Source organism: Typopeltis vanoorti, chromosome 9 (genome assembly GCF_054136105.1).
Source record: "Typopeltis vanoorti isolate ZY-2024b chromosome 9, IOZ_Tvanoo_1.0, whole genome shotgun sequence".
Taxonomy (NCBI): Eukaryota; Metazoa; Arthropoda; class Arachnida; order Uropygi; family Thelyphonidae; genus Typopeltis; species Typopeltis vanoorti.
The window spans coordinates 100,600,090-100,626,196 of NC_143557.1; the positions used below are offsets into that span (position 1 = coordinate 100,600,090).

Below are 26,107 nucleotides of genomic sequence, written 5' to 3' on the forward strand. Positions count from 1 at the left end.
TAACAAATTACGTCACTTATCTACATCTGATAATAACAAACATTCACGACACGATTCCTTATCTTATCTTGATCTTAATCTTGTTCAAACTGCCCCACCAATCACGACACGAATCCTTATCTCTAACATCGCCCGTAATTCCATACGTGAACAAAACACAAGTACTGAAGCCATTGACACATATGCGCCCACACACACACACACACACACACACACACACACACACACACACACACACACACACACACACACACACACACACACACACACACACACACACACACACACACACACACACACACACACACACACACACAGTGGCGTCATCATCGCAACAACCAATCACGTCACGATCCCTTATCTTATCTTGATCTTATTCAAAGCGCCTACCATACTACTCACGCCTTTAGTCACAGGCCAGGCCTTGTTCTGGACTCGACTCCTGAATAAACTACCTTCGCGAAACCATGTTTCCCCATAGAGTATCCCATTTTCGCCTATACATGCCTGTATTTTGCTCTTGACCAACTTCTCCATACCTTGTCAACAACTACCGATATGTTGATCGGTCGGTAATTTGCTACATCAGTCTTAGAGACGCCTTTATGCAAAGACACTCTTTTCTCCTCTTTCCGTCCCTTTAGAACTAACTCAGAACGAGAATTAGATTAAACATTGTGTTCAAAGCACCGACAATTCCCTAGCACCTTCGCTTAAAACTCGAGATGGTATAGCATCTTATCCCATAGCTGTATTCACATCAAGGTTCTGTAATATGGTGTGTAAATCCATTTCATTTATCTTAGTTCCCATATACCTCTCGTTCCGGCAATATCACCACCTGGATGAATATACTCTTGCAAAGTGTCCACTTAGTAATTCTACTATTTGGACTGATTCAGTTACCTCCCTACGACATACTTGCAGCGTATGGAAAGAACTGTTTGAGATTTTCTTTGGCCTACACTGCTAATTTCCTTTTATACTCTTTTGCCTTTCTTACCACACTGGTTATCCTTCTGCCTGTGTTTTTTACTGTTCATGTGCCTTGTATTCACCTTTCACCCTGAATTCCTTAAAAAACAATTTTTTCTTTTCTTTTCTTTTTTTTTAGCTTCAGGTTGATGATGATATTCATCCATTTAACTCCCATTTGATTTACTCTCCTGACTCTAGGTATGCAGCCTGCCATTACTTTCCTCAAACACTCCTTTACCACTTCCTATGCACTATCAACATCCAGCCCTTGTAAAGTCACATGTCATGGCACTGATCCAAGCAATAGCTAAGGTTATCATATTAACCAGCCCTGTATATCCACATATACCCCATCTTAACTGAAAATTCCACACATTTAATCTCCAAGTTCATGGCTATATGATCATTCTCACAAGATGGCGGCAGCAACATGGTCATATTGGTTATAGTCAAATTCTCAGATGCAATTACAAGATCTAGCTCTCTCAACATCCTAGTATATATAGCTATCACATGCGGTCTCGCATAATTATTTCTTAATAACTGCATAAATTCCATTTCCTCCCATGGGGCTTCTCCTCCTTCCAATTTATGTGACCATAGTTGAAATGCCCCATAATAATTACCCACATCCACTCACTGAGCTTATTTGCTGATGCATACTATCCTCTGGTCAATAGAAGCATCCAACATTATCCTCAAATGTGTTATTTTCACTACGCTGCAGTTGAGCTTCAACTCTCGTTGGTTGCAGTTCATCAGCTATCATCAATAATATTCTTTCCCCATTCTTTTCTCTCTATCCTCCCTGAACATACTGTACCCTTTACGGTCTATCCTACAACTATATCATCTTCTGTCAGCTATGTCTCACTAAAGCTAATCACCTTTGGCCAGGATGAACTTACCAATGCCATAAACTCCTCCACCTTGTTCCAAATGCTCCAGGTATTAGTGTGCATAAAGTGCAAAAGTCCCTTAGGCCAGCTGGTATCCGGACGTTTTATTCTAACTAGTCCATTCTGGATTGTTACCAGTGCTGGTGGTATTATGGCATTTTATACACATTCTTACACTCAACTCTCTCGCTAATATCTGCATATTCACTGAACAGCTTCCGCCCTAAAATCTATAGTTTTCCTGATTTTGCAAATTCGCATTCACTTCATTTGATAACAGTTTTCATTTCCAGATCCTGAACACGAAATCTATTCAGATGCAAACTGTCCTTTAGCACGTCACACTTACTTTACACATCCACAAACTTCACATTATTCCTCCTGAATAAACTACGCAACGAGACGTTCGCTACTGTGGTCTTCCTTCTCATCAGTACTCTGTCATACTGCAGAAACAGACTCACTATCTTAACTTTCTCACTCTTTTCTTTTGCTACTTCCAGTAATTATTTGATGCCCTCCCTCACTATTCTTTTCTCCATTCAAATCATTCGTTCCAGCCAAAACATCAACTCTTTCACTTTACCCTTTTCAGCTCGATTAATGATGGTAATTTTGCACCCGTGAAGAACAATTTTGTCAACTCTCGCCAATCGCACCTCCTATGATAGACTCGCCATACAAAACTCACTCCTTGATTCTTTCCTTCTCTCTTAGTCAAGCATTCATTTCTCTTTTCTCTGAATTCTTTCTTTCTGATATCAGCTTACCCACTCGCCAGACTCTTCTGCATTCGTTGCAGCTCCCGGTTCGTCCTGCGTATCACTTTGCCTAACCGAGAATCTCTCTCATTAGAGGAATCTCTTCATTCCTTACATCTGTAAAGAATGAAGAGTCTTGAAATCAGCACTTTTGCTCTCTCTCTCTCTCTCTCTCTCTCTCTCTCTCTCTCTCTCTCTCTCTCTCTCTCTCTCTCTCTCTCTCTCTCTCCCTCTCTCTCAATCAGTCATTTGACTTTTAACCCTATTTCAATGCTGTCTGCTGCTACATCATCACAGACGTTTTCGCGTGTATTCTCTATTCTGTCCTCCGTTTCGATCTCGAGAAATGACTCGCACTTTTGATCCTCGCTTTCATTGCATCTTCGGCACACTTTTCCACCTTTGGTTTGAAAGTCATCTCGCAGACATTGCGCTATCATTCATTATGCCCCATCTCAGTTTTAATCTTATGCCTAAATTCACATCTTCTTACAGTTAAACTACTGACTCACTGAAAATATTACTTCCAGTCATCTTTCATTCTATCTGTTTCGGTTCTGTGGAAGAGCCTTGCCCAAATAATACCGTACTATCCATCCAGCATTGCAGAAAAGGACACGCATGGAGACCGTGTTCTTGTGGTGGGTGGAATAATAATCAACGACCAGAACCCTCTTCTTGATTTTGATATGGATACCGTAGCTATTCGGAGTTACACAGAACAGATCCTTGCATCCGATGTTCGAGTTTTCAGGAATGGGGTTGGTCCATTCATGCATGACAATGGCACTGCTCATTGAGTGGAAGTGGTAGAGGACTGTATTGAAACTGAAGACAATCAAGGGTTGATTTCGCCAGGATGATTACGAGAATTGATTCTCATCGAGAATATGTGTGGATACTTTTGTCGCATTGCACTCTGGCAGTTGCCATGTCGGTTACTTAATCTGATTTGCTAAAGTATGATCTAGCAGGAAAGCTAAAGTTTTGTAAAAGAATCTTATAAACACCCTTATATCGACCCCTTCCCCACTATAAGGCCATTTTTAGACGAGAGGAGATCATATGCTATAATGATTATGGGACCATATATTCAAGTATATTGTGTCTACTTATGTAATGTAATCTTCTTTGGTATTTCTTATACTCTCCTATATAATAGCAGTCCAACATTTCTCGTTGGGGTCATAATTTCTTTGTTATTCTACTGTATACCAACTTCTGTCATGCTTCAAGGTAAGGAAATATGGATGTGATATATTAGGATGGCTAAAAGTTTAAGCCTGAGTGACAAGAGATTTTTGGTTTTCACAAAAGTTCTATCATCAAAAAAAAAAAAAAAAAAGGTGAAAGTCAAGCGAGATCTTTCTGAAGAGATATATTTGAAAGAATACTACAATATTATCATCACTTTCTGAGGGATGGCAAGATCAATGTTTATGACATTGATTACGGGAAATCTTGAAGCTCTTGAATCATTTGAGCACAGATCTTATCCATAGTTTTACTTATGAGATTTTTCTTATTTATTCGACAATCCCTGCAGTGCTAAAATGATTCAAAAACTACGATAATACATGGGTAAATATAGAACGAAGGGCGACAGCGATTGTAGAGTCACAGTTTAATACGTTATTTTGTGGGAAAAATGAAGAGAGGAAACTATCTGCTATAACGTGTACTATGAATGAGAGAATAAACTGGTGACCCAAACTCAAAGACCTGAAGATTGATCATAAGTGGGCTTAGAAAGAGGCCTATTTGCTAAAAGTGATCACATGCCCTAAAAATGTTGAGAGTAACTATACGAATTTTTCAAGACTTTATATGGATTCTACCCAAACGAGAAGGCATTACAAGGCAATTTCCTGTGGTACGAGAGTTATGAAACTCATAGCGGTCATTAATTAACTTGAATCTTTAAGGATTCCTCTTCTGGTGTAATTTTGGTGAAAAATCAGATATCAGAGAAAGCATGAGCATGTCGCTCTTAGTAGGGCAGAAGTTGTTTCTCTTAATTAGCTATACAAGATATAGATGTGAATATTTATTGAAGGTCATCCTAGCCTTCGGGAGATGCTAGAATGATAATACTCGTACATCTGTTATGAGAGGTATGAAAGCATGGCCGGAAAAAATTCATGCTTACCTTATTTTCTGCATTCAGCCATTTCATAAAATAAAATAACATAATGTAATGTAATGTAAATCCCCTAACATCGTTGGGTTAGGCCATTTAGCCATACCAAAGTTTTGTAGACCAGCAGATAGCTGGCAATCACCAATCACAGAATAGGTGACCAAAGAGTATTGATTTTAATTGGCACATTGGGAAGGAGAGTAAGGCAAACAACTTCCACCTGACACTGTATATTATTGTCTGAAATAACGTGAGTCTTACTGTTGTTTTTCTTGATTTCATAGGATGAAAATCCTACTTTCGCGTGTCAGAGAGGGACTATATAGAGTTTACTTAAAGACGTTACAAACTATTGTGTAGGCTAGTAAAGTTGGAGTTTTGAATTCAGCCATCATTTGAGAGATACTTGATTTTAATCTTCGGCTGCTCTGACACTTGTATAGAAAAAAAGACTTCACAGTGGTAGGAGGTTCACTGTGGGATTGTAGATGAAGATTATTTCACTTACTTAGGAGATATTTGAATTAAGATATGGAGAAAGTTTACTCTGCAACTAGCTAGATAATGTCCATAAGCAGAAAACAAAACATATATAGAACCCTTGAAAAAGGTTAACAAAATGTCAAGGTTGTGGTCATCATTTCTTCCATCTTGATCTGTAAAGATAGAGAAAGAAATATCCGTTTTGCATTTTCCATTGAACTTTCTGTGGAAGACAATCTTTGTGTGAGTAGACTAAAATCAACCTTGAGATGAATAATCAAATAGATCAGAGAGTCAGAGAATTAGGACAACACTGAAAGGCAATATATAAAAACATTGAGTTCGAAAATAGAAATTTTGAGACAGAATATATCATAGAGAGGATAACTTGCATGATCTATTGGAATATCAGAACTAATATATATATATATATATCATCTCATCTTCTTTATACCCTCTTTTACCTTGCGGTGTCGAAGGTCCATTGATCATCGGACCTCAATCCGCTTACAGGATAAGGTGGTCAGCCCTATGCCCTGGTGTATCCCATGGCCTGTAGTGTTAAGTTCTCAAGGCCAGTTTGCCTGCTTTGCGGGATGAAAAACCCCAGAATAATCTGGGGAAAAACCCCTGCTGTCCATGCCCAAGACTGGCTAACTTGGCTGAGGAAGATCCTTCAGCTCCTCACGTCACCGACGGGAATGGAACCTAGGATACTCCTTCCACAGGCATATGGTTGCGAAGCGCATAGCCAATAGGCTAACCGCGCGGACTATATATATATATATATATATATATATATATATATATATATATATATATATATATATATATATATATATATATTCCCGTATACGGGAGTAGGCGAGGCCATTTAGCCCTATCTAACTTGGAGACTGAGTGGGCAGTACAATCTCCACTGGTACCCAATCAGAGACAGATGGCCCAGGACTATCACTAATTAAGCGGTATGCAGTGAAGAGAGACGGCTCAAATGTGCCGCCATATATATATATTTTCCATTGAACATTTATTTTACAAATGATATTCTATCTATTTCAATTTAGCTACTTGAATACAAATTCTACTCTATGGTTCTTTATGAACAGGTCAATAACATCGTCATGAAACGTTGGTTGTAACTTAATTTTCAAAGCAACACGCACACTTGTAAAGGCTGGCTGAAGCTCACTGGCTAGAGCTACTTTGATCGCTTTGGCCTGTGTTTAAGACGACGTGAAGGGAGTGGAAATGGCTATGCTCGTGCATGAAATCACAGTGCTGCAGCGAGGACCTGGAAGCTCCTACAACCGAGCAAGCCAAGGTAGCTTTGACTAGATGAGGAAGCACAGGCCTTCGATACACAACGCAAAGCTCAGTTATTGCCGCGCAATCTTAAGACATCTTCTGTCTACAAAAATAAAAGCCTAAATGGAATAATATATATATATATATATATATATATACCACTCATTCATATCATGAACACTAGGGGCGAATTCTTCATGCTTGCTTCACAAGCTCATTAATTGAGAAAGAAGTAATATTTATTTGTTAATGTTCATGTGTTCATGATGATATGAATGAGTGGTATATATATATATATATATATATATACCACTCATTCATCATGAACACTAGGGGCGAATTCTCCATGCTTGCTCTATGCTTGCTTCACAAGCTCATTAATTGAGAAAGAAGTAATATTTATTTGTTAATGAATGCATGCATTTATAAGCATTCCATTTAGGCTTTTATTTTTGTGGACAGAAGATGTCTTAAGATTGCGCGGCAATAACTGAGCTTTGCGTTGTGTATCGAAGGCCTATGCTTCCTCATCTAGTCAAAGCTACCTTGGCTTGCTCGGTTGTAGGAGCTTCCAGGTCCTCGCTGCAGCACTGTGATTTCATGCACGAGCATAGCCATTTCCACTCCCTTCACGTCGTCTTAAACACAGGCCAAAGCGATCAAAGTAGCTCTAGCCAGTGAGCTTCAGCCAGCCTTTACAAGTGTGCGTGTTGCTTTGAAAATTAAGTTACAACCAACGTTTTATGACGACGTTATTGACCTGTTCATAAAGAACCATAGAGTAGAATTTGTATTCAAATAGCTAAATTGAAATAGATAGAATATCATTTGTATGATTAAATGTACATAAATTTCTAAATATATAGTTTAAAATGGTCAGTAATTCATCATTCTGCTAATCAGACTTCAATCACACCTCTCACTCCCTAAATGATAACAAGAGCAGGTGTGAATTTCAAGACCAGCATTCGCCCATGATGAACACTAGGTTTTTTGGATGAAGTGAAGGTTAATAGAAATGAAAGATCAGGTTTTCATGTCTTGTTGTATTCTGGTTTTGTAATTTTTGTTATATTTTTGGTATTTTGTGATGATTTTATGTTTTGTTTTTTGCGGTAGAAGTTTTTCAGAATTGCAGTGGCCCTTCATTGTTCATTGTTGATGATTCAAGAAATTTACAGAGCTAAGGCATGCAGGAAGGGTGAATGATTTGTGAAGATTCCCATTCTGTGAATATCCAGGCTCCTGTCCATGCATGGCTTTGACAGCAACCTCCTACTTACTGCTATATGGAGATTCCTTTCCAGGCACAATCTGGAAAATTAATGGGAAAGCAAGCATGACTTTTTGCTTTCTGGTGGAAAAGCCTCAGAAGTCTCCTGAAGTTGCCATTAAGTTTTATCGGCTAGCTGCAGAACAATTTTTTTTATTAGTGGTGGCTTCCTAGTTAATGGCAGTATGTTCAGCATGAATATGATGGATGTCATCCACACTGCATGGATGAGGTGAGGAAACAGAAATCAGTAACTGTATTCTGAACAAAACATAGTATCCATGTTTAGTTCTCTTTCATTCATTTTGTATGGTGATTCAACGGCCATGAGCCCCTTTTACAGGGAGGCATGGCATCTCGTTAATCCTCCCCTATTTTTATCCGGGCTCAAGACCAGCATAGCTGACAATTCAGACCTATAGCTGGAGGAATTGTCTTAAGTATTCCTGATTGTATGCATGTGTGTTCACAAGGCTGGTTTGCTTGCTTGCGGGATGAAAACCCCAGATAAACTGGGGGAAAACCCTGCTATCCACATCCAAAACTGGGAAACTTGGCTATGGCTGAGGAAAATCCTTAAGCTCCTCATGTCGTCGACGGGAATCGAACCTAGGAAACTCCTTCCCCAGACATATAGTTGTGAAGCAAACAGCCACTAGGCTAACCACATGGAGTTTAGTTCTCTACTCATGTTATAGTAAAAGAATGTTCTAAAGGCCATTCTATTCACTGATTAGCAGAACTTTTTTTCCAGTCTTTCTTCGACCTCTGACATAGGAAAGTAGGATTTTTATTTCTGGAAACTAAGATTTTTCATCCTGTGACTGAAGAAAAATCGAGCATAGAACTTACGGTTTCAGACAATAATATATGCTGTTGGGACTAGGGACTGCAAGGTAGCAGTAGTTGTCTGCCATAATCTCCTCTCTAGATGCCAATTAAATGTATTGACCACTGATTGGCTAAGGAATGGACATTATCACAATACTTATATTCAAAAAAAGTTACTTTTTTGAATATAAGTACAGTAGTTTTCATGCACAGATGCACAAAGTCTTTGACAGACCGTTATAATTTTATTCTGCTTGTTTCCTCCTTTTTCTATTATTCTCCATAGCTTTACTTGTATGGTGCTAAGGTAGTTATGAAATAGCAAGCAGTTCTATATATGCGTGTGTGTGTGTATATACCGGTGAAGAGATGGGCAAACAAGTGCTGCCATCTCTTGGTACCTAATCCTAACAGAATGTGTTACTCAATACAGTAACGAGGGTATGAAGCGCCTGTGGCAAGTTTCTAACTTGTGCCCCTCCCCTAACCCAATGCAAGTGTCTAACTTGCACCTCCTAATCCAAAAATTTTAAAAAATTTTTGTCATTAAAAATAACATAAATGCAATGTGTTAAATACTTACTATTAACCCCATCAATATGAGTTGCAGAATTTGTGTCTAAAGCGGCGTATTGTCGAAATTTAAAAATACAATATAAAATAGCTGACTTTTATATCTATTTATTTATTTTTATTTTTTACATGTTTTACGTTTTGCACCCCAAACCTAGTTGCGCCTGTGGTGGGCGCCTCTTTCACCCTCGTTATGGTACTGGTGTTACTGTCTGAAATAATGTTGTTGATTTTCTTAAGTTTACAGTACGAAAAACCCGAGTTTCCGGTATAAAGTTTTGCTTGTGAAAATGTTGATAAATATAATTAAATATCATTGAAACAGCTCTAGCGTATCATGTAAAGCGTTGGTATATATTTTACTTTGTTTCGTACGGTTATAAATTGGGATAGGTATCTTACTTATGAACGTCCATTTCTAAGAGGCATAATTGTATTTTTATGAAACACTTGATTTTAATTACTATAATTGTAAACCTCTGGCGCTACCTGCTCTCCCTGAACGCTCAATGTCATCCTGGTTGGCCGAGTGGTTAGTGTATCCGCTCTCCAATTAGTAGGATGCGGGTTCGAATCTCATCATTAGCATGGGTGTTTTGTGAACATTTTTAGGTGAGTGATCACCTAGTGTAAGGTTACTGTTCCTCTTACTGGATGCTTGAAGTGGATTGAAAATTGTTTTCTCTCTTGTCTTGTATAGAGCAGGTTTGCGAATTATGTAAAAAAATAAATAAAAAATACAAATGAAATATAAAATCTGTAAAAGAAATGTAGAAAAAGTCACTAGCATACCCATGATATTAGTGTACTATAGGTTTACAATATGTTGTGAATGAAAGCCACATTAAAAATATATATATATATATATATATATATAAAACTTTAGTCTTATTATATGCTCAATACCTAGACTAAATACAGTCAAGTTATAATTAAAATTTAAGACCTTTTATTATTTTTATTTAATTTTTAGGTTTTTATCGCACATTACTTAATACTAGTGTTTTTTTTTTAATTTGTATTTTATTTCATTATTTTATTTTATTTTTTTCCTATTGTAAATCAACTGTCGTTCTCTCTGTCTTCCTACCAACTGCCGAAATTCATTTGTAATTTTATTGTTTATCACTAGAGGACACGAAGTGCTACTTTTCTACCAAAGATGGTATTCAGTGAATTTGCACACGATCTTTGATCGCTACCATATCAGAAAAAGAAAGCTGTGTTTTCCAGTTGGGGATGGGAGGTTGTCTGTGCTGCTCCGTAGTGTGATTTCGTGCGTGCGGAGAAACTGTGATTTAGTTTAGTTTGCTTCATACTACATTATTTAATGCATCAATGTATTAGTGGCTATTGTACGAATATACTAATTGTTACCAAGCAAACCCAGAATTTCAAATTGGTGGCCGGTGACTATTCTAACGGCAAAGGGTGGTTATCTGGGCATAATGTCTTCATGCTTACTTTTACCTGTTATTACTGACAAGCAAATTTTCGAAAATTCTATGCCGGAGGATGATCCTAACTGCAATTCAGATGTCATCAAAGAAAATGATTCAAAGCCAAGAACTAGGTGGGGTCCAAATCATGCTGGAGCCAAGGAGCTAGCCGGTCTTTACACGCGTGGTAAGTAGTCTCGTGTGTCCAACATATATATATGCATAGATATATTGACAGATCGTTGTCATTTTAACCCACCGCTTTGTTTTTGTTTTCATTATGTTGCACAGCTTAAGTGATATGATGGTAGTTATCTAATTTTAATCAGATGAGTCAGAACAAAGCTAGAAAATTCTTTGTCGTTTTGGATAAAAGGGAAAAAAAAAAAAAAAAAAAAGTCATCTGACGCCAGAAACAGTCCACAGACTTAAGGACTGAAGTGGGCGTAGGCTTCATGGTTTTAAACTGCATTTTTTGTATCATGGCCACGATTTTTTTTTTTTTTTAAATAAGATTTCGGTATTTCTCTACTGGAAGTGTGTGAGGTAAATTAGCATATAGTTTTCTGAATGTTACACGCCATGCCAATTTCTTTTCGATTTTAAAGAAGTGATAATATTTTGTACCAAACTTAATTGATAAGGTAATCATTATCATCCTATGTATTACTTGAAATTTCCAAGTATTTTGCACAGTTTGTGCGAATTTGGATATTAGTGAAAGAACGCTTATTTTAGAATTGTTCCTGTTCGGGGTATTTTCGTTTAATTGTGTAAATATTTCGATGTAAATATTTTGATTTTTTCCTTGTAAAGTTAATTTAATGTTGTGTATATGTTGTTTAATCTTCACGTTTTTAGCGTTTATTTAAAGTATTGCTTAAATTGGTTTGGTGTTAATAACAATTATATTTAATGTATTAACATATTTTGAATTGGCTGTATATACAAGGATGTGATTCTTGTTACTGGTCATCTGTAAATCATTTTAATAATCATGTGCCTTGCAAAAATCTAACAAACATTTCGTAAAGGAAAAGAATAAGCTAGGTTCTGGTGAAAGATTTGTCAAGAGTTCTTTCTTTAAGACAAATAGTGAAGAAATTAAATGAAACAATGAACTAAGTGTTGTAGATCTGTAAAAGATATATATAGTCTAGAGAAAAGAGACATTATATAGAGCAATACTTGTACATCAGCTGTTAAAGTTGAAGGATTGCATATAATGGGTTGATATAGTCTAGTACAAGAAAGATTACTTAGTATCTCTGATGTTATTTATTATCTATATAGATCAAGTTACAAAGGAAGGCAGTATTAAACCTTATCAAAATTGGAGTTATTAAATTTAGTTCTTTACTTTATATAGATGATATTATTATGCTCTTAAATAAATTCACTATAGACTCACAATTCTAATAAAATTGAATAGCTGCTGTAACAAATTCAGTAAAAATCATCACTAAAGGTGAAGATAAACAGGTACATGGAAAACATTATTAGCTTTTTTTGGAGGGAAGGCAGGGCATGTTCTAAAAGTAAATTTATACTTAACAAGAAATTTTTGTTGTAGTGTCAACTGACTCCTTTTCAAATTGCATCAATTTTTTTTTTATAATATATTTCCTTTCAAATGCTCATATTACATGCATTATGCTACTATGCATTAGAAGGGTCACTCTTGAGATTGGTTTTGACTTTATTGAGGCCGTGTTTTATTACTTAATTAAATATTCTGGTCCATTATGCTGGAAGTTGATTGTAGGGCTGACAACTCAATCTCATACTAGTGACAAAACAAGTATAAAGTAATCTTCACTGGACAGACTAAAATGACTCAACCCTTGGAATAATGGACTCTGGATTCTGACTAGGATCATCAAACATAAGAAGTTTGTATAGAGCTGAAACTTTAGAATTTGAGAAACTTGCCTATGAATTAAATATATATATGAAATGGATATATAACAGAATACTAGAGATGTATTGGGGAAGGTAATTGAAGAACGACAACTTTTTTTATTGCTCTGTGGTGGAAACAAATCAGATGACATGAAAATGGCAAATAATTTCAGTTTTTTAAGTTAAGGGATATTACATCCCGTATTGTTTCTTAGCCGAATAAGAAACTCAAAGAGTTTCATGCTAAATATAGAAACTATATAAAGTTCGGCGATTCCAAGCGTAAGCAAATACCTGGATACTGCAGCAACTGACCCTTTAGGTAGTGCAAGCTGAGGCAACTCATAGCAAAGGTGGAGAAAGCTCCGATCACTATTCTTGATATTTACCCATAATGTGAACTTAGCTCCTAGGAGCTGTATTACTGTTCTACATTATGAGAGAAGGTGACTACCCAACCTTTATTGAGATCTCATCAGTGAATAGGTAGACCTAGTTAATAATACCAAGTTTGTAGCGAACAGAACTTGCATCCCTTCTATGAGAAGGGATGTAGAATGTAGAACAGTAATACAGCGCCTAGGAGCTAAGTTCACGTTATGGGTAAATATCAAGAATAGTGATTGGATCTTGCTCCACCTTTGCTATAAGTTGCCTCAGCTTGCACTACCTAAAGGGTCAGTTGCTGCAGTATCCAGGTATTTGCTTACGCTTGGAATCGCCGAACTTTATATAGTTTCTATATTCGGCATGAAACTCTTTGAGTTTCTTATTCGGCTAAGAAACAATATGGGATGTAATATCCCTTAACTTAAATAAGTTATGTCGCTGAATTGAAGCCTTTGACTCTTCATATAATTAGTTGCGTAATTTCAGTATTACGGAAAAATTTTGGTCATCTGTGAATTTGAAGCTTTTAATGAAAGAACAAGCAAGATGTTTCACGATCATGTTTATTAACATATGTGCACCTATAGAAGTGGAAATAAAAGATGAATTCTATTAGAAACTGGAACCAATCCTTAAAAAAAAAACACAAAAGGATATAATTATTCTATTAGGAGATTTCAGTGAACAAAATGGTAAAAAAAAAATACAAAAATCCTTTGTACAAATATTAATTGAGAAAAATTAATTTGGTTGCATCTAGAGATTTAGTAATAAGTATTACTCTCTGAGGAAAAATATACTTAAATATGAAGTCTCCTGATGGATATACATTTAACCAAATAGACTATATCATAATCAGTAAGACATGGAAATTGCATCCAGAAAATTCATAGTTACAGAGTAGCTGAGTGTAACAGTGAGTCTAATCGAAGCTATTCTTAGTGTCAAAATAATAAATATTTTTTGGCACATATGAATTGACTGAAATACAATATTAGCAAATCAGATAAAACAGAAGAGAGAAAAAATATAATTGAATTAAAGCAAAAATTGAAAAATAGTAACCTGAAAAGAATGAAAATATTAAAATTTTCAGGAGTCACAGTAAGAATAATATAAAAGTAGCAGCAGAAAATTTATTTGGAATCCAAAGTAAAATACAGTGGGGGAAAAAAAAAAGGAAAAAAAAAGATGGACAAATGTGAACTGACAGTAAAGAAAAAGATAGAGGTGTAATAAATAATGAGTGCTCACTTTTCTAAGATCTGTCAATGTATGTAACATGGTACATAGCTCACGGTGCTACCACTATGTTGGATGAAGAGATAGAGGTGCATGAGAAGGTTCTAGAGCTGTTGCATTAACCTGAATAAGAATCTGGCAATAGGGATAGATGGGATATGCTAAAGGGATATAGCACTTATGCTAAACAAACATTTAGCCAAATAGTTAGGCTCTTGACATACACTATCTACCAATAATTGTCCGGACACTTTAGCAATTTACAGTTCATACCAGCAGGTGAACCGTAATATCAGGTATGTCCACCTTTGGCTTTCATCACCACCTGCACTCTTTAAGGGAGGCTTTCCACCAATGTGTGGCAGACATCATGTGGAATTTGTCTCCATTCCTCCACCAAAGCAGCACTGAGTTCAGTGACAGATCGAGAACGTACTGCTCTGAACCTTAACTGCCGCTCCAATTCGTCCCACAGGTGTTTGATGGGAGTTGAGGTCAGGACTCTGCACAGGCCACAACACCTAGCTGTAACAGCTGCAACTTTGTGGCATTGTCATCTTGATAGTAACATGGATCTGTTTCATAAAAACTCCACAGTGTAGGCAGCACCTGATTATCCAGAATATCGAGGTACTGAGCTGCCTTCATGGAACCACGGACAACGACCAGTGGTTCCACTCCAAACCAGCTGAATGCACCCACACCATTACTCCACCACCACCAAACTTTACTGTTGTACAACACACTGTGGTAACAAGCATTCACCAGGTCTTGTCAGTGGGTCTCCCTCCCCCTGACAAGACCTATAAAGGTGGGTAGCGACCCTTCCTATTATGTTTTTGTGTTATCAGTTACTAAAGCAATTGATGTGAAGTCAATATATGAAAGGAATTAGTAATGAAGTTATTTAATGTTTATGCGTATGTTTGAGTAAAGGATTAAAACAAGAATATAATAAGTTCTTGTCAAGTATAATATACATTGGAACTAAGTGGAAAAACTTTCCACAACATTTCCGAAGACTCATCTTCGGATGAATCTTCAGACTCCTTGGAGGTGTCACGAATAATAATAATAATAATAACATGTTTGAGCAATTTACTAATATTTTGTAATAATGTTTTTGCTAAGTTGAATAAAGGAAATGAATACTATGATACTGTTAGACTTTGCTAAAACATTTGAGGATACCTGATGAAAGGCAATTGAATGATATGAGATTAGAATATATACTATTGACTTTGATAAGTGGCTGACTGACAAGTATCACAAAGTGGAATATGGAGATCAAGTCTAATAGATTTAAGGTGACCAGTGGGGTACCTCAAGGATCAATCCTTGAAAAATTGTTCAGTCTATACATTGATGATGATGATGGGAAGAATCCGACAAAAGATGCTCACTGGTTTGCAATGATAGACAGGCAATCAGGAATGTAACTGATATACATTACTTATAAAATGATTTGAATAGGCTGGAAGTGTGAGCAAATGATTATTATGATTACATGACACCTCCAGGGAGTCCAAGGATTCATCATGGGAGGGTACACTACCCTACTCTGCTAAATACATCTCGTCCTCTCCACTACTACTTAATTCTCCAACTATGACACTATTACTATCAACGCCATCTATCGCCCATCATCACCAACAACGTTATTTTTTGTATGTAAATTGCGTGTGTTCTGAAGGCCGATTTGCCTGTACTTGGGATGAAAAAAACCGGGGTTTCCAGAAGGAAAAACCCTGCTACCACTATATGAGATCAGCTAACTCACCTTCAACTGAAAAAGCCCATATATATGAGATCAGCTAACTCGCCTTCAACTGAAAAAGCCCATATAAGGATTCCCCTCATCACGACGAGAATTGAACCCAGGTCTTTTCCAATCGAAGGGTGCAATGTTCTACTATTCTATGATAATTTACACTAATTCACTGTTAGTGTACAGTAATGCACTTTGGGGAGATGAGATTTTCAGCATGAAAATATATGAAAACAATCAACAAGCATTTGACAAAGTAAAAAGATATATACTGTTTGATATATTATAAATAATAAATATACGTAATATTTTACTACATGCAGTAATGAATATATACAAAGATAATAAAATTCTGAAAAACAGTCTATAAACCAAGGATTAAGACAGGGATACCCTCTGTCTCCAACACTTTTCAATATTTATATTAATGAATATTAATACAGTGGAACACCTTAAACAATCCAGGTATAGAAATTTCCCACAATAACAAACTAAATATGCTATTATTTGCAGATGATCAGGTATCAGATAAGGAAGATAATTTACAATGAGCAATATATAATTTAAAAATTATAGTAGAATAATTTGGAATGAAAAATATCCATAGATATAACTAAAACAATGGCATTTTGTGGACACATACTCCAATTAGAAGTAAAATAGTTATTAATAATGAAATAATAGAACAGATAAATACTTTCAGTTATCTTGGATGGGAAATATCATTTGAATTAGAAAAAGACAAAATTTCAAAATTTTTACAGATTATAGGCTGGCCTGGTTGGCCAAGTGGTTAGTATATCTGCTCTCCAGCCAAAAGGCTGTGGGTTCGAATCCCACCATGGGCATGAATGTTTGTGATTGTCTGTGAAAATACTAGTGGTGGACAGTAGATGGCATTGGTGTAGATGATGCTGTTCACTGTAGTTGGTGGATTGAGTGGTGGAGATGGAGAGTTGTAGAGTAGGTTCCTCTCCCTCAATGAGTCTGGGACTCCCTGGAGGTATCACGTAATAATAATAATAATAAATTGAATACTAATCGAAATATTGTACAAAAAAAAACATGCCTGAAAATATATAATACTTTAGCAGTGCTCACATTCTTATTATATGGCAGCAAAATTTGTGCAATAAACAAACAAGATAAACAAAGAATAAAAACAAGTGAAATGAGATTCATGAGAAGAACTGCAAAGTACACATTATTAGACCAATAGAGGAATGAAGATATTTTAAAAGAACTAAAAATAAAATCAATAGAAGAAAAACTAAACAATTACAAACAAAATTGGATAGAACGTAAACTGAATGGCCAATACCTGATATCCTAAACAAATAATAAAATATAATCAACTGGAAAGAGAAGGCCAGGTAGACTTCAAAAGAGGATATTAGATGAACAAAGAGACCAGAACAGACCAGTATGGTCTCTATCCATAATTAGCATTATTATGAAGAATAATCAACAATAGTAGTGACAAAAATTAGTTACCAAAGATGAAATAACTGGTATAGCTAGTACTTTAACTAACTCCTGAACTGAGATGAACCTGCTGAGACTTTTGAACAGAAAACATATCACACACGTTGTCACCTAGAAATATTTAAACCTTCACTTGAAAGAAGAAAGTGTATACGACTGAGAAACAACAAAGTACTCGCAGAATAGTAGCCAAACTCATCAAATATGGTAGTAATGAATTAACTACGGAAGTACATAATTGATAAAATCGATGAGAAAACAGATCTCGTTAGAAAAGAAGGAATCACTAATCATATTGATATATAAAAAAAAGGAAACAAAAATGAATGTGAAAATTATAGAGGGATATCGTTTTTATCCCTCTGATATTTTATATCAGACTATAAAATTTTGTCTAATATTATACTAAAAAGAATCTTACATTAGGTAAATATCGAGTAAGCTTCCAAAGAAATAGGTGTCCACAGATTATTACATTTTTACACTAAGACAATGTTAGAGAAAAAGTGGAGTACAATCAGCTTGTCCATATTTTATTTACAGATTTTAGAAACGCATATAACATAGAAGATCTTTGGGGAGTATTAAAAGAATTCCAAATACCTCATAAGATAATAAATTTAATCAAAATTTTCACTACTGACAGCCAGAGCATGGATTGGTTAATGGAATTAGATCTTAACATTTTTGCTATTAAGACAAGAATTGAAGCAAGGAAATGACCTTTCACCTATTCTGTTTAATTCAACTTTAGAAAAATGTATTAGAGAAATTAAAAGATAACACAAGTAGAGCAGTAATATTAGGATAGGATATAGTGACCAGATTATCCAAGGACCAATGCTGGACACATTCCACTGGTTGCATAACTTTTGTTTGCAGGTTTGCCTTCCCTGCAGGCATAGATTCTAAAATTGCTGTATTTCTTCTTACCCCAACAGAAACATAATCATACCTTTTCAATAAAATATTCTGCATGTTGGTGCTAATACATTCTTGATGATAGCTTCTGCTTTTGTCCTTGCACATGTGAATTTGCTGTCGAATAATTTGCAGATCAATTTGGATGTAGAGTCCATGGATCTAAAAGTTTGATTGTTATAGTATGGAAAGAAAACAGCCTCTGCAATCGCTAATTCTCTTTCCTTCATCCCAAATTCAGTTTGACAGAGAAAACTGGTCATCTTTACAGAAAGAAGCTGCCTGTAGAGCTTTCTTATCGTATCAGAAGCTAAATGCCTATTGTGATATCTCGCTTTCCTCCAGAGTTCACAAAAAAATTTTCCCAAACAGACTATACATAAAACATATCCATCCTGTTCATACTCCTTAATAAACAGATACTCTTTTTTCAAATTATCTGTTAGTTTGCAACCCTTTTGTTTTCTTTTTACTGACATGGTTTAAACCTGATTATTAAAAAATAATTAAATATTTTAAAATAATCTTAAAATAATTATAAACTTAAAAATTTTTAAACATATAAAAAAAGATATAGCAAAATTACTTTGCTATATCTTTTTGCCAAAGTATTACTTCTGCGAATACCTGGGATCTGTGATATCAAAACAACAATTGTAATGCTATGTCTACAGGTGAAACTTTGATTTTGAAATATACAACAAAATATCATTCTTTAAATTACCATTACTATAACCATGGTCGATATATATCATTTCGTGGTTTCCTTGCTCCACAATCGATTTTGTATCGACAAACTGAAAGACCTCAAACTAACAATAACTTAAATTACCTTTATTATTAAAAGGGAAAATACAGCTTTTGCTGTCACGCATAATTGTTTATTTTATGAATGAAATTTAAAAGCAACAGATATCTTATCTAAACTTTGTTTTGTGATAATAATAACGTTTATTACGGGCATTAGCACAATTACAATTTATTACAGATGGGTAATATTTTTACAAAACAGAACACAAATTACACGCATTAAACATACACTATGTAAATTATAGAGTAAAAACAAAACATAAAACAAACGTTGGTATTACATAAATTTAGATTACATTGATTGACAATGATAATTTTGTCAAACTTAAAAATAAAAGTTTGGCAATAATTTTACATGAAATAGTTCTTCAGAATAAACAACTAATGTATGTTCGTAGTTTACTCTTTCTCTTAAGGTGAATAAAATATTTTAAATGCTGTACAGGAACGGTACATGCTGCACAATACAGCATAATGCTGTACATCTGGTCACATAATATTAGGATATGCAGATGATATTTGCCTATTTGAAGAAAATGTTACATATTAGAATAACATTCAGAAAACTCAAAACTTCTGTTGTAAAACTACTAAAAATCCATTCGAATAAAACTGAATATTTAAAACTGTAGAAACAGCAGCTAAAATGAAAGTTACTTGTGTACTATTAATAACAAGAAATTTAAAAATAGTACTTCTTTCAGATACTTGAAACATTGATTATTCAAGATAAGATTAGTACAGGCATATAAACTTAGAATACATGCTCCCAGTAGATTTTATCATTGATTACATGGTTTGTTATCATTATGTGTGTGATAGTGATAAATGATGTAATCAATGATAAGATCTACTGGAAACTTGTATTCCCCACTCTATTTATTCTGTTAATGGATAGAGTGGGTCTCCTGCACAAGAGACTCATCGTGGGAGATCCATTATTCACACAATACCTATCATAACTTTCCTTAAACTCATTCATAGATGCACTCACAGCCATTTCTGGCAATCCATTCACTACCTTCCAAGCAAAATATCTAGTCAACCCTTGCTGATCACACAGTTACACAACTTCCATAGGTGACCCCCCCCCCCCTTGTCATGCCTCTGGATCCTCTCCACTACTTCTGGATATCTGGATCTTGTTGGAATAAAGATCTGTGCATAGTAGTGTAAGGGAAATAACTTCTCTTTCCTTGCTTGTTATTGTTTTCTTCAGCAACCACTAATCTGATGTACTGTTTTGGCTACCGTGATAGTATGTCCTCTAAACTTCAACTCCCTGTCCATAATCATTCCCAAAGTCACTGGCCTCATCAATTCAGTTCAATTCCATCAATATAGTACACAGCTTGTAATCTCTTCCCAAAGTGCATTTCCTGCAGGATCTCTGCATCCAGGGCTGTGCCAACCCGAGGGTGCAAGGGGTGCACCGCACTCGGGCGGCAACATTGATAGGGCAGCATTTTATGTAGCTAATATCTAATTTGGATTATACAATACAGTATTAGGGGCGGCCGATAAAAGTTTGCACCCAGGCGGCAAATACCCTTGGCGTGCCCCTGTCTACATCACCTTCATTTACCATTGCTCTTCCCAGTTTAGCATCATCAAACAATTGAATATTTCCTTTCAAATCATATCTTATACCCCTGCCTTCTGGTACACCACTGCCTGCTCCCATGCTGAACTCCATAAAACACTTTGATATCTGTCCATCCCAATTTGCTACAATTTATGCAATAGAGTTCTGTGTGGAATCTTGCCTTTGCAAAGTCTAACAATGTCACTGAGTAGCCTTTTCCCTTATCCAACTCCATTGTTACTTTATTATAAAAAGTAAGCAAATTCCCTCATCAGTTCAGTTCAATTCCATCAATATAGTACACAGCTTGTGATCTCTTCCCAAAGTGCATTACCTTACACTTGGCCACATTAAACTGGCAGCCATTTACCTTTGCCCATACTGCTAGTCTCTTTAAGTCTAGCACCTACTCTTCACAAAACCATGTTGTAGAGTATTATAATTATATATATAGTATTATTATATTCCTCTCCATCCAGTTCTGAATTTGATCTTTCACCAATTTCTCCAATACCTTAACCATCACTCCTGAGATGGTGATTGACCTATAAATTGCTAATTCTGCCTTAGAGCTATCTTTATGCAGTGGGACTGTTTTGCCCTCTTTCCACTCCATTGGTACCTTCCCACTGAGGCTTAAACATCTTGGTTGGAGGAGCTGATAATTCCCTTGCACATTCCCATAATACACAGGTCGATATGTCATCTAATCCCATGTCTGTGTTTGCATTGAGGTTCTGCAGTATTATCACTTCCATTTCTTCAACCTCTCGTCTCCCATCAGTCAATATCACATCTAACATTTACAGTACACATTTACAAAATGCTCATGCAGTATATTCAATTATTTAGAGTACTTTTGTTACATCCTCACCATCAGCACTTTAAAGTCATTCTTCTGTCTGTGTTATAACATTCATGGGCATGCTAATCACCTTTTTGCAACTCTTGCTTAATGATGCTATTCATCCATCTAACACCTACCTGATATATCCTTCTGACTCTGGGTATACACATTCTGATACTGCTTTCTTCAAACACCCCTTGACTACCTCCCATGCACCATCAATATCTTTCCTCCTCCCCTTTCCAAATTCTTATATCAGCTCTGCTGTAAGCTGACTGCTCAGCTTGTCATAATTACCTGCTTTGTAATTGCACATATATCCCTTCTTAACAGAAAATTCTGTTTGGCAATCTCCCCCGAACTCATGTCATCTCAGGTAATCATTATTATGTGACACCTCCAAGGACTCATTGAGGGAAAGCACTCTACAACTCTCCATCTCCACCATTAATCCACCAGCTACACAGAACTGCTATTGTCATTGCCATCTACTGCCCACCACTGCTATTAATATTTTTGTCTGTAAATTGTATGTGTTTTGCAAGGCCAATTTGCCTGTACATGGGATTAAAAACCTGAGTTTCTTTCCAGGAGAAAAAAATCTGCCACCTCTGTATGAGGTCAGGTAACTTACCCTTCGATTCAAAAATAAATAAATAAATAAATAAATATCCCTCTCGTCATGACGAGAATTGAACTTGGGTCTTTTCTAACCAAATGGCACGACGTACCGTAGTTCTTCTAATTGTGCTACTGAGAAGCTGTATAAATTCCATTTCCTTCCCTTCCTGTGACTAATCCTCTTCTCAATATCCTTACCAGTTAACAAATGGTAAAAAAAAATTTATATTGATAATAAGTTCATCATCATCAAATTCCTGACATACCCTGGGGGTGGGGGGGAGGTGAGTGTATACAGGATATCACAATAGTGAGTATTACATGATAAAGTTACATCATCACTAACTTGCTATTGAGACAGTTTTCCTCCAAATTATTTGTCAACATTCCAATATATTATCAGATCTTATATTTCTGTGTTCTACAGTAGCCGTATAGCAGGAATACAAAAGCCTAAAATATATTTTTCCAGATTTTATCAACATTCTTCTCTATTGTCCCATGTAGTAGTGGAAATGACCATGATGGGTAATCATTATGGTTGACTTAAAATTATTCAAACATTGATTGGGTGGCAGAGAAATCTCATGATAAGAATGAAGTAGAATTTATTGAGATGTTGTTAGACAAGCAGCAGCATGTAAAAGAAACAACTTGAGGCCAAAGAGTTAGATTCAATCATAATCAGAAGTCTCAGTTAAGAATTTTTTTTTGCACCCATGACATTGACATTAGATTGCCAATCTAACCTGGTAAGTAGCTAAGTATATGGATGTTCCAATTAGGATAGGTTACGTGCCGAACTACAAAGCTGGAAGTTATGACAAATTCAGGAGAATACTATGTTTGTTCTCATGGTATTAGTTACCAAATGGGAAGATTTGAAAAGATGCTTAAATAATGCAATGTCTGAATATGTCTCTAGAGTTCAATGATAAATGAGATGGGAATGAAATGGACGTGCAACCTTATTAAGCAAGAGATCCATAAGAAAAGGGTGGAAGAATATCATGAGAATAAGTGTGAGAGGAGTTATGAAATATATAAAGTACAGGCCAGAAAAGTTATGAGTACTGTGTGGAAAGCTAAGTTGGAATATGGAAAGAAATTTGCTGTGCAGATTAAAAACAACCCAAAAGAATTTTATTATACTGCAAGTATAAGCAAGAATAAATATGGAAGAACTTTACTGAATTCAAGATTGCACCTTTGTGTGAAAAGCAGATTCACTGGTTCAGATATTCAGTGCTTACTTTGCTGCTATCAACCTGGTGTCTGTAATATAGCACATTGTGCTACTACACTGGATAAACAGAAGTGCATAAAAATGGGTTTTCTACCTGAATAAGAATTTATCAATACAGACAGATATAATATCAGCATATCTGTCCTGCTGAAGGAATGTTCTGCCAAACTGGATAGGTCCTTAACACATTTGTATAATTTGAGTCTCAGCTCAGGAAAGAGCTCACAGGAATAGAAAGAATATTTGATAATCCCATTGCACAAGAGTGGTCCAAAGACTAATCTTTGCACTGGCTACTGTTGACCTTTGGAGTAGTTGTGAAGATTTTAGAGAAGCTGGTAAGATTTACATACAGAAATGGTTTGAAAGACCAACTAAGGTTAGCAAAGAACAGCATGGATTTACTAAAGGGAAGACATGTCTCAGCAGTTTGATGGAATGTAAACGATCCTGACTTCACCTCTATCATAGCGTGGTAGGAGACTTACAATTTTCACCTTCTCGCTCTTCACCAAGACAATCATTTCCTTTGCCTTACCTTTTTTGCATTTGGATGTTGTGGCTAATATCATGAATTTTTGCTCCCTGGAAACACAATTTTGTCATATTTTCAAGTACTCTCCTGATTATTGAGTCTCCATAAATAATTTTATCTTTAACTTTTTTTTCTTGTTTGTTTGGTCAATCTTTATTATTCTTTCAGATCACCTGCTTCTTTCTTTTTTCAGCCCTGCTACTTTTGTGCTTCTGCAGTTTTTCAATGCGCTTTGTCCTATGAAGGATAACATTTAAGCTCCTTATTTCTGTACACTTTTACACTGGGAATGATTTGACAGGAGATGTTGATTTGTTTGCTGATGATGCAAAGATATGTAGGACAATCAGGGATGCTACTGATATACAACATGTATAGGGTGATTTGAACAGGCTGGAAGTGTGAGCAAATGATAATGGCTGTCATTTCAGTGTTAATAAGTGTAAAGTTATGCACTTTGGCATGATGAGATATCCAATAGCATATTATACTGTGGGATCATGTGATTAGGGGTCTTGGATTTATGATGGATAGGAATTTGAAAATAGAAGATAACATACCCAAAATTGCAAATACAATTTAGAAGATAATTGCAATGTTAAAATGAACATTGATGTGTAAGAATAAGGCCATCTTCGCAAGGCCTTGATGTTAATCACACCTGGACTATGGTGCACAGATTTGGTCTCTTGGATTCTTGGGGGGGGGGGATAAAGAAGCTGTGGAAAGGCTGCAAAGAAGCATTACAAAAATGATATTGGAATTATAGAATGTAAATTACAAGAACAGATTAAGAATATATGGACTGCAGTCACTGGTAAACAGGAGAAAGAGGTGATATGATAGAAGCCTATAAACTTCTGAAAGGATGTTACAGGAAGTTAGTTGGTGAATTTTTTTTTTTTTTTTTATGTGGAAGGTGAGAGGACATGATTGCATTTGTGGAGATTTGTGTGGTTAAGAAAGGGGTATGAGCTAGATTTTTATTTCGCAGAGCAGTCAGTGATAGGAAACCATTAGCTTGTTCCCCTGGAAGGAGTTCCATTTAACAATATCTTCTTCTTTTTTTTTTTTTTTAAGGAGTAAGTCATGAACAGTGGCTGTTTACAATCTCTCCCCCCCCCCAAAAAAAGGGGGGGGGGTTTCAAGACTGATGAAAGCCAGACCTTACAAACTCAAAACTAAGCCAGATGGATCTACCAGACATGAATAATTAATACATTATTATGCTGGAATTGTCATGGATTCTGTTAAAACATCAGTGACATCAAGTTCTGGTGGAAGCATAAGCTGGTGTACGTACCTTCATAAGACTCCTTCAGAAAACTTGGAAAGGAGTCTACATTATGGTATGTTATTATCTATTAGTACAGAATAGGGCATGGACTTTCCCAAAGAGGGCATCCTTGTTATCAGCAATACCATTCCAGCATGTCCATCTCACCATCAACATAAAGGCAGTTGCCACTGCCTCTGAGTATGACCTCTTATTACAGTTTGTTACATCTGTCTACCACCTGGTGCATATATTTTCCAGAACAACCATAATGATCTCATCTTGCAGTTACAATCCCTGCTTGGAAGATCTAGGTGACCACACTTCTCTGTGGGGCAGTGTACATATGAACATCAGAGGGAGGAAGGTTTACTGATTGAGTGCACACGACAGCAATAACCTCTGCTATCAGCTTAGCAATATGTTAAATTGACTTCAATTAATGTTTGGATAGACATCATCTTCCTGCTTTTTTTACTGTATGGAAATAATGTCAGTGGGAATAATCATTTTTCCATGATATCCATTCTTTTACTTGGGGAAAGCATTGTACTCCACTGAATATCCTGATAGAAAATGGATCAGGCTGATTGTGCAACAGTCAACTTCTCTCCTATCAGCAAAAACAGTGAATCACATTACAGGGTGTATAATAGAAGTTGTTACAATTGCAATAAACAAAAGCATTGTGTTGGTTTCCATCTTGCCCCAAACCATACTGGAATGCAGAATGCATAACAGCCTCAAAAATTTTAGCCTTTTTACTCTGAAGGACATTTTGTTAGAGCCAAAAG

General features: G+C 36.0%; 1 protein-coding gene across 1 annotated transcript in view; it reads left to right on the plus strand.

Moving 5' to 3' along the window:
* Window positions 1-10,488: 10,488 nt before the first annotated feature.
* Window positions 10,489-26,107, plus strand: part of Kua (Plasmanylethanolamine desaturase Kua) — a 91,525-nt gene continuing 75,906 nt past the window's right edge. Inside the window, exon 1 of the mRNA XM_090397528.1 lies at window positions 10,489-10,872. Within this exon, the coding sequence (XP_090253654.1) occupies window positions 10,695-10,872 (178 nt within the window). The 5' untranslated portion in view covers window positions 10,489-10,694. The remainder of the gene's footprint in view (window positions 10,873-26,107) is intronic.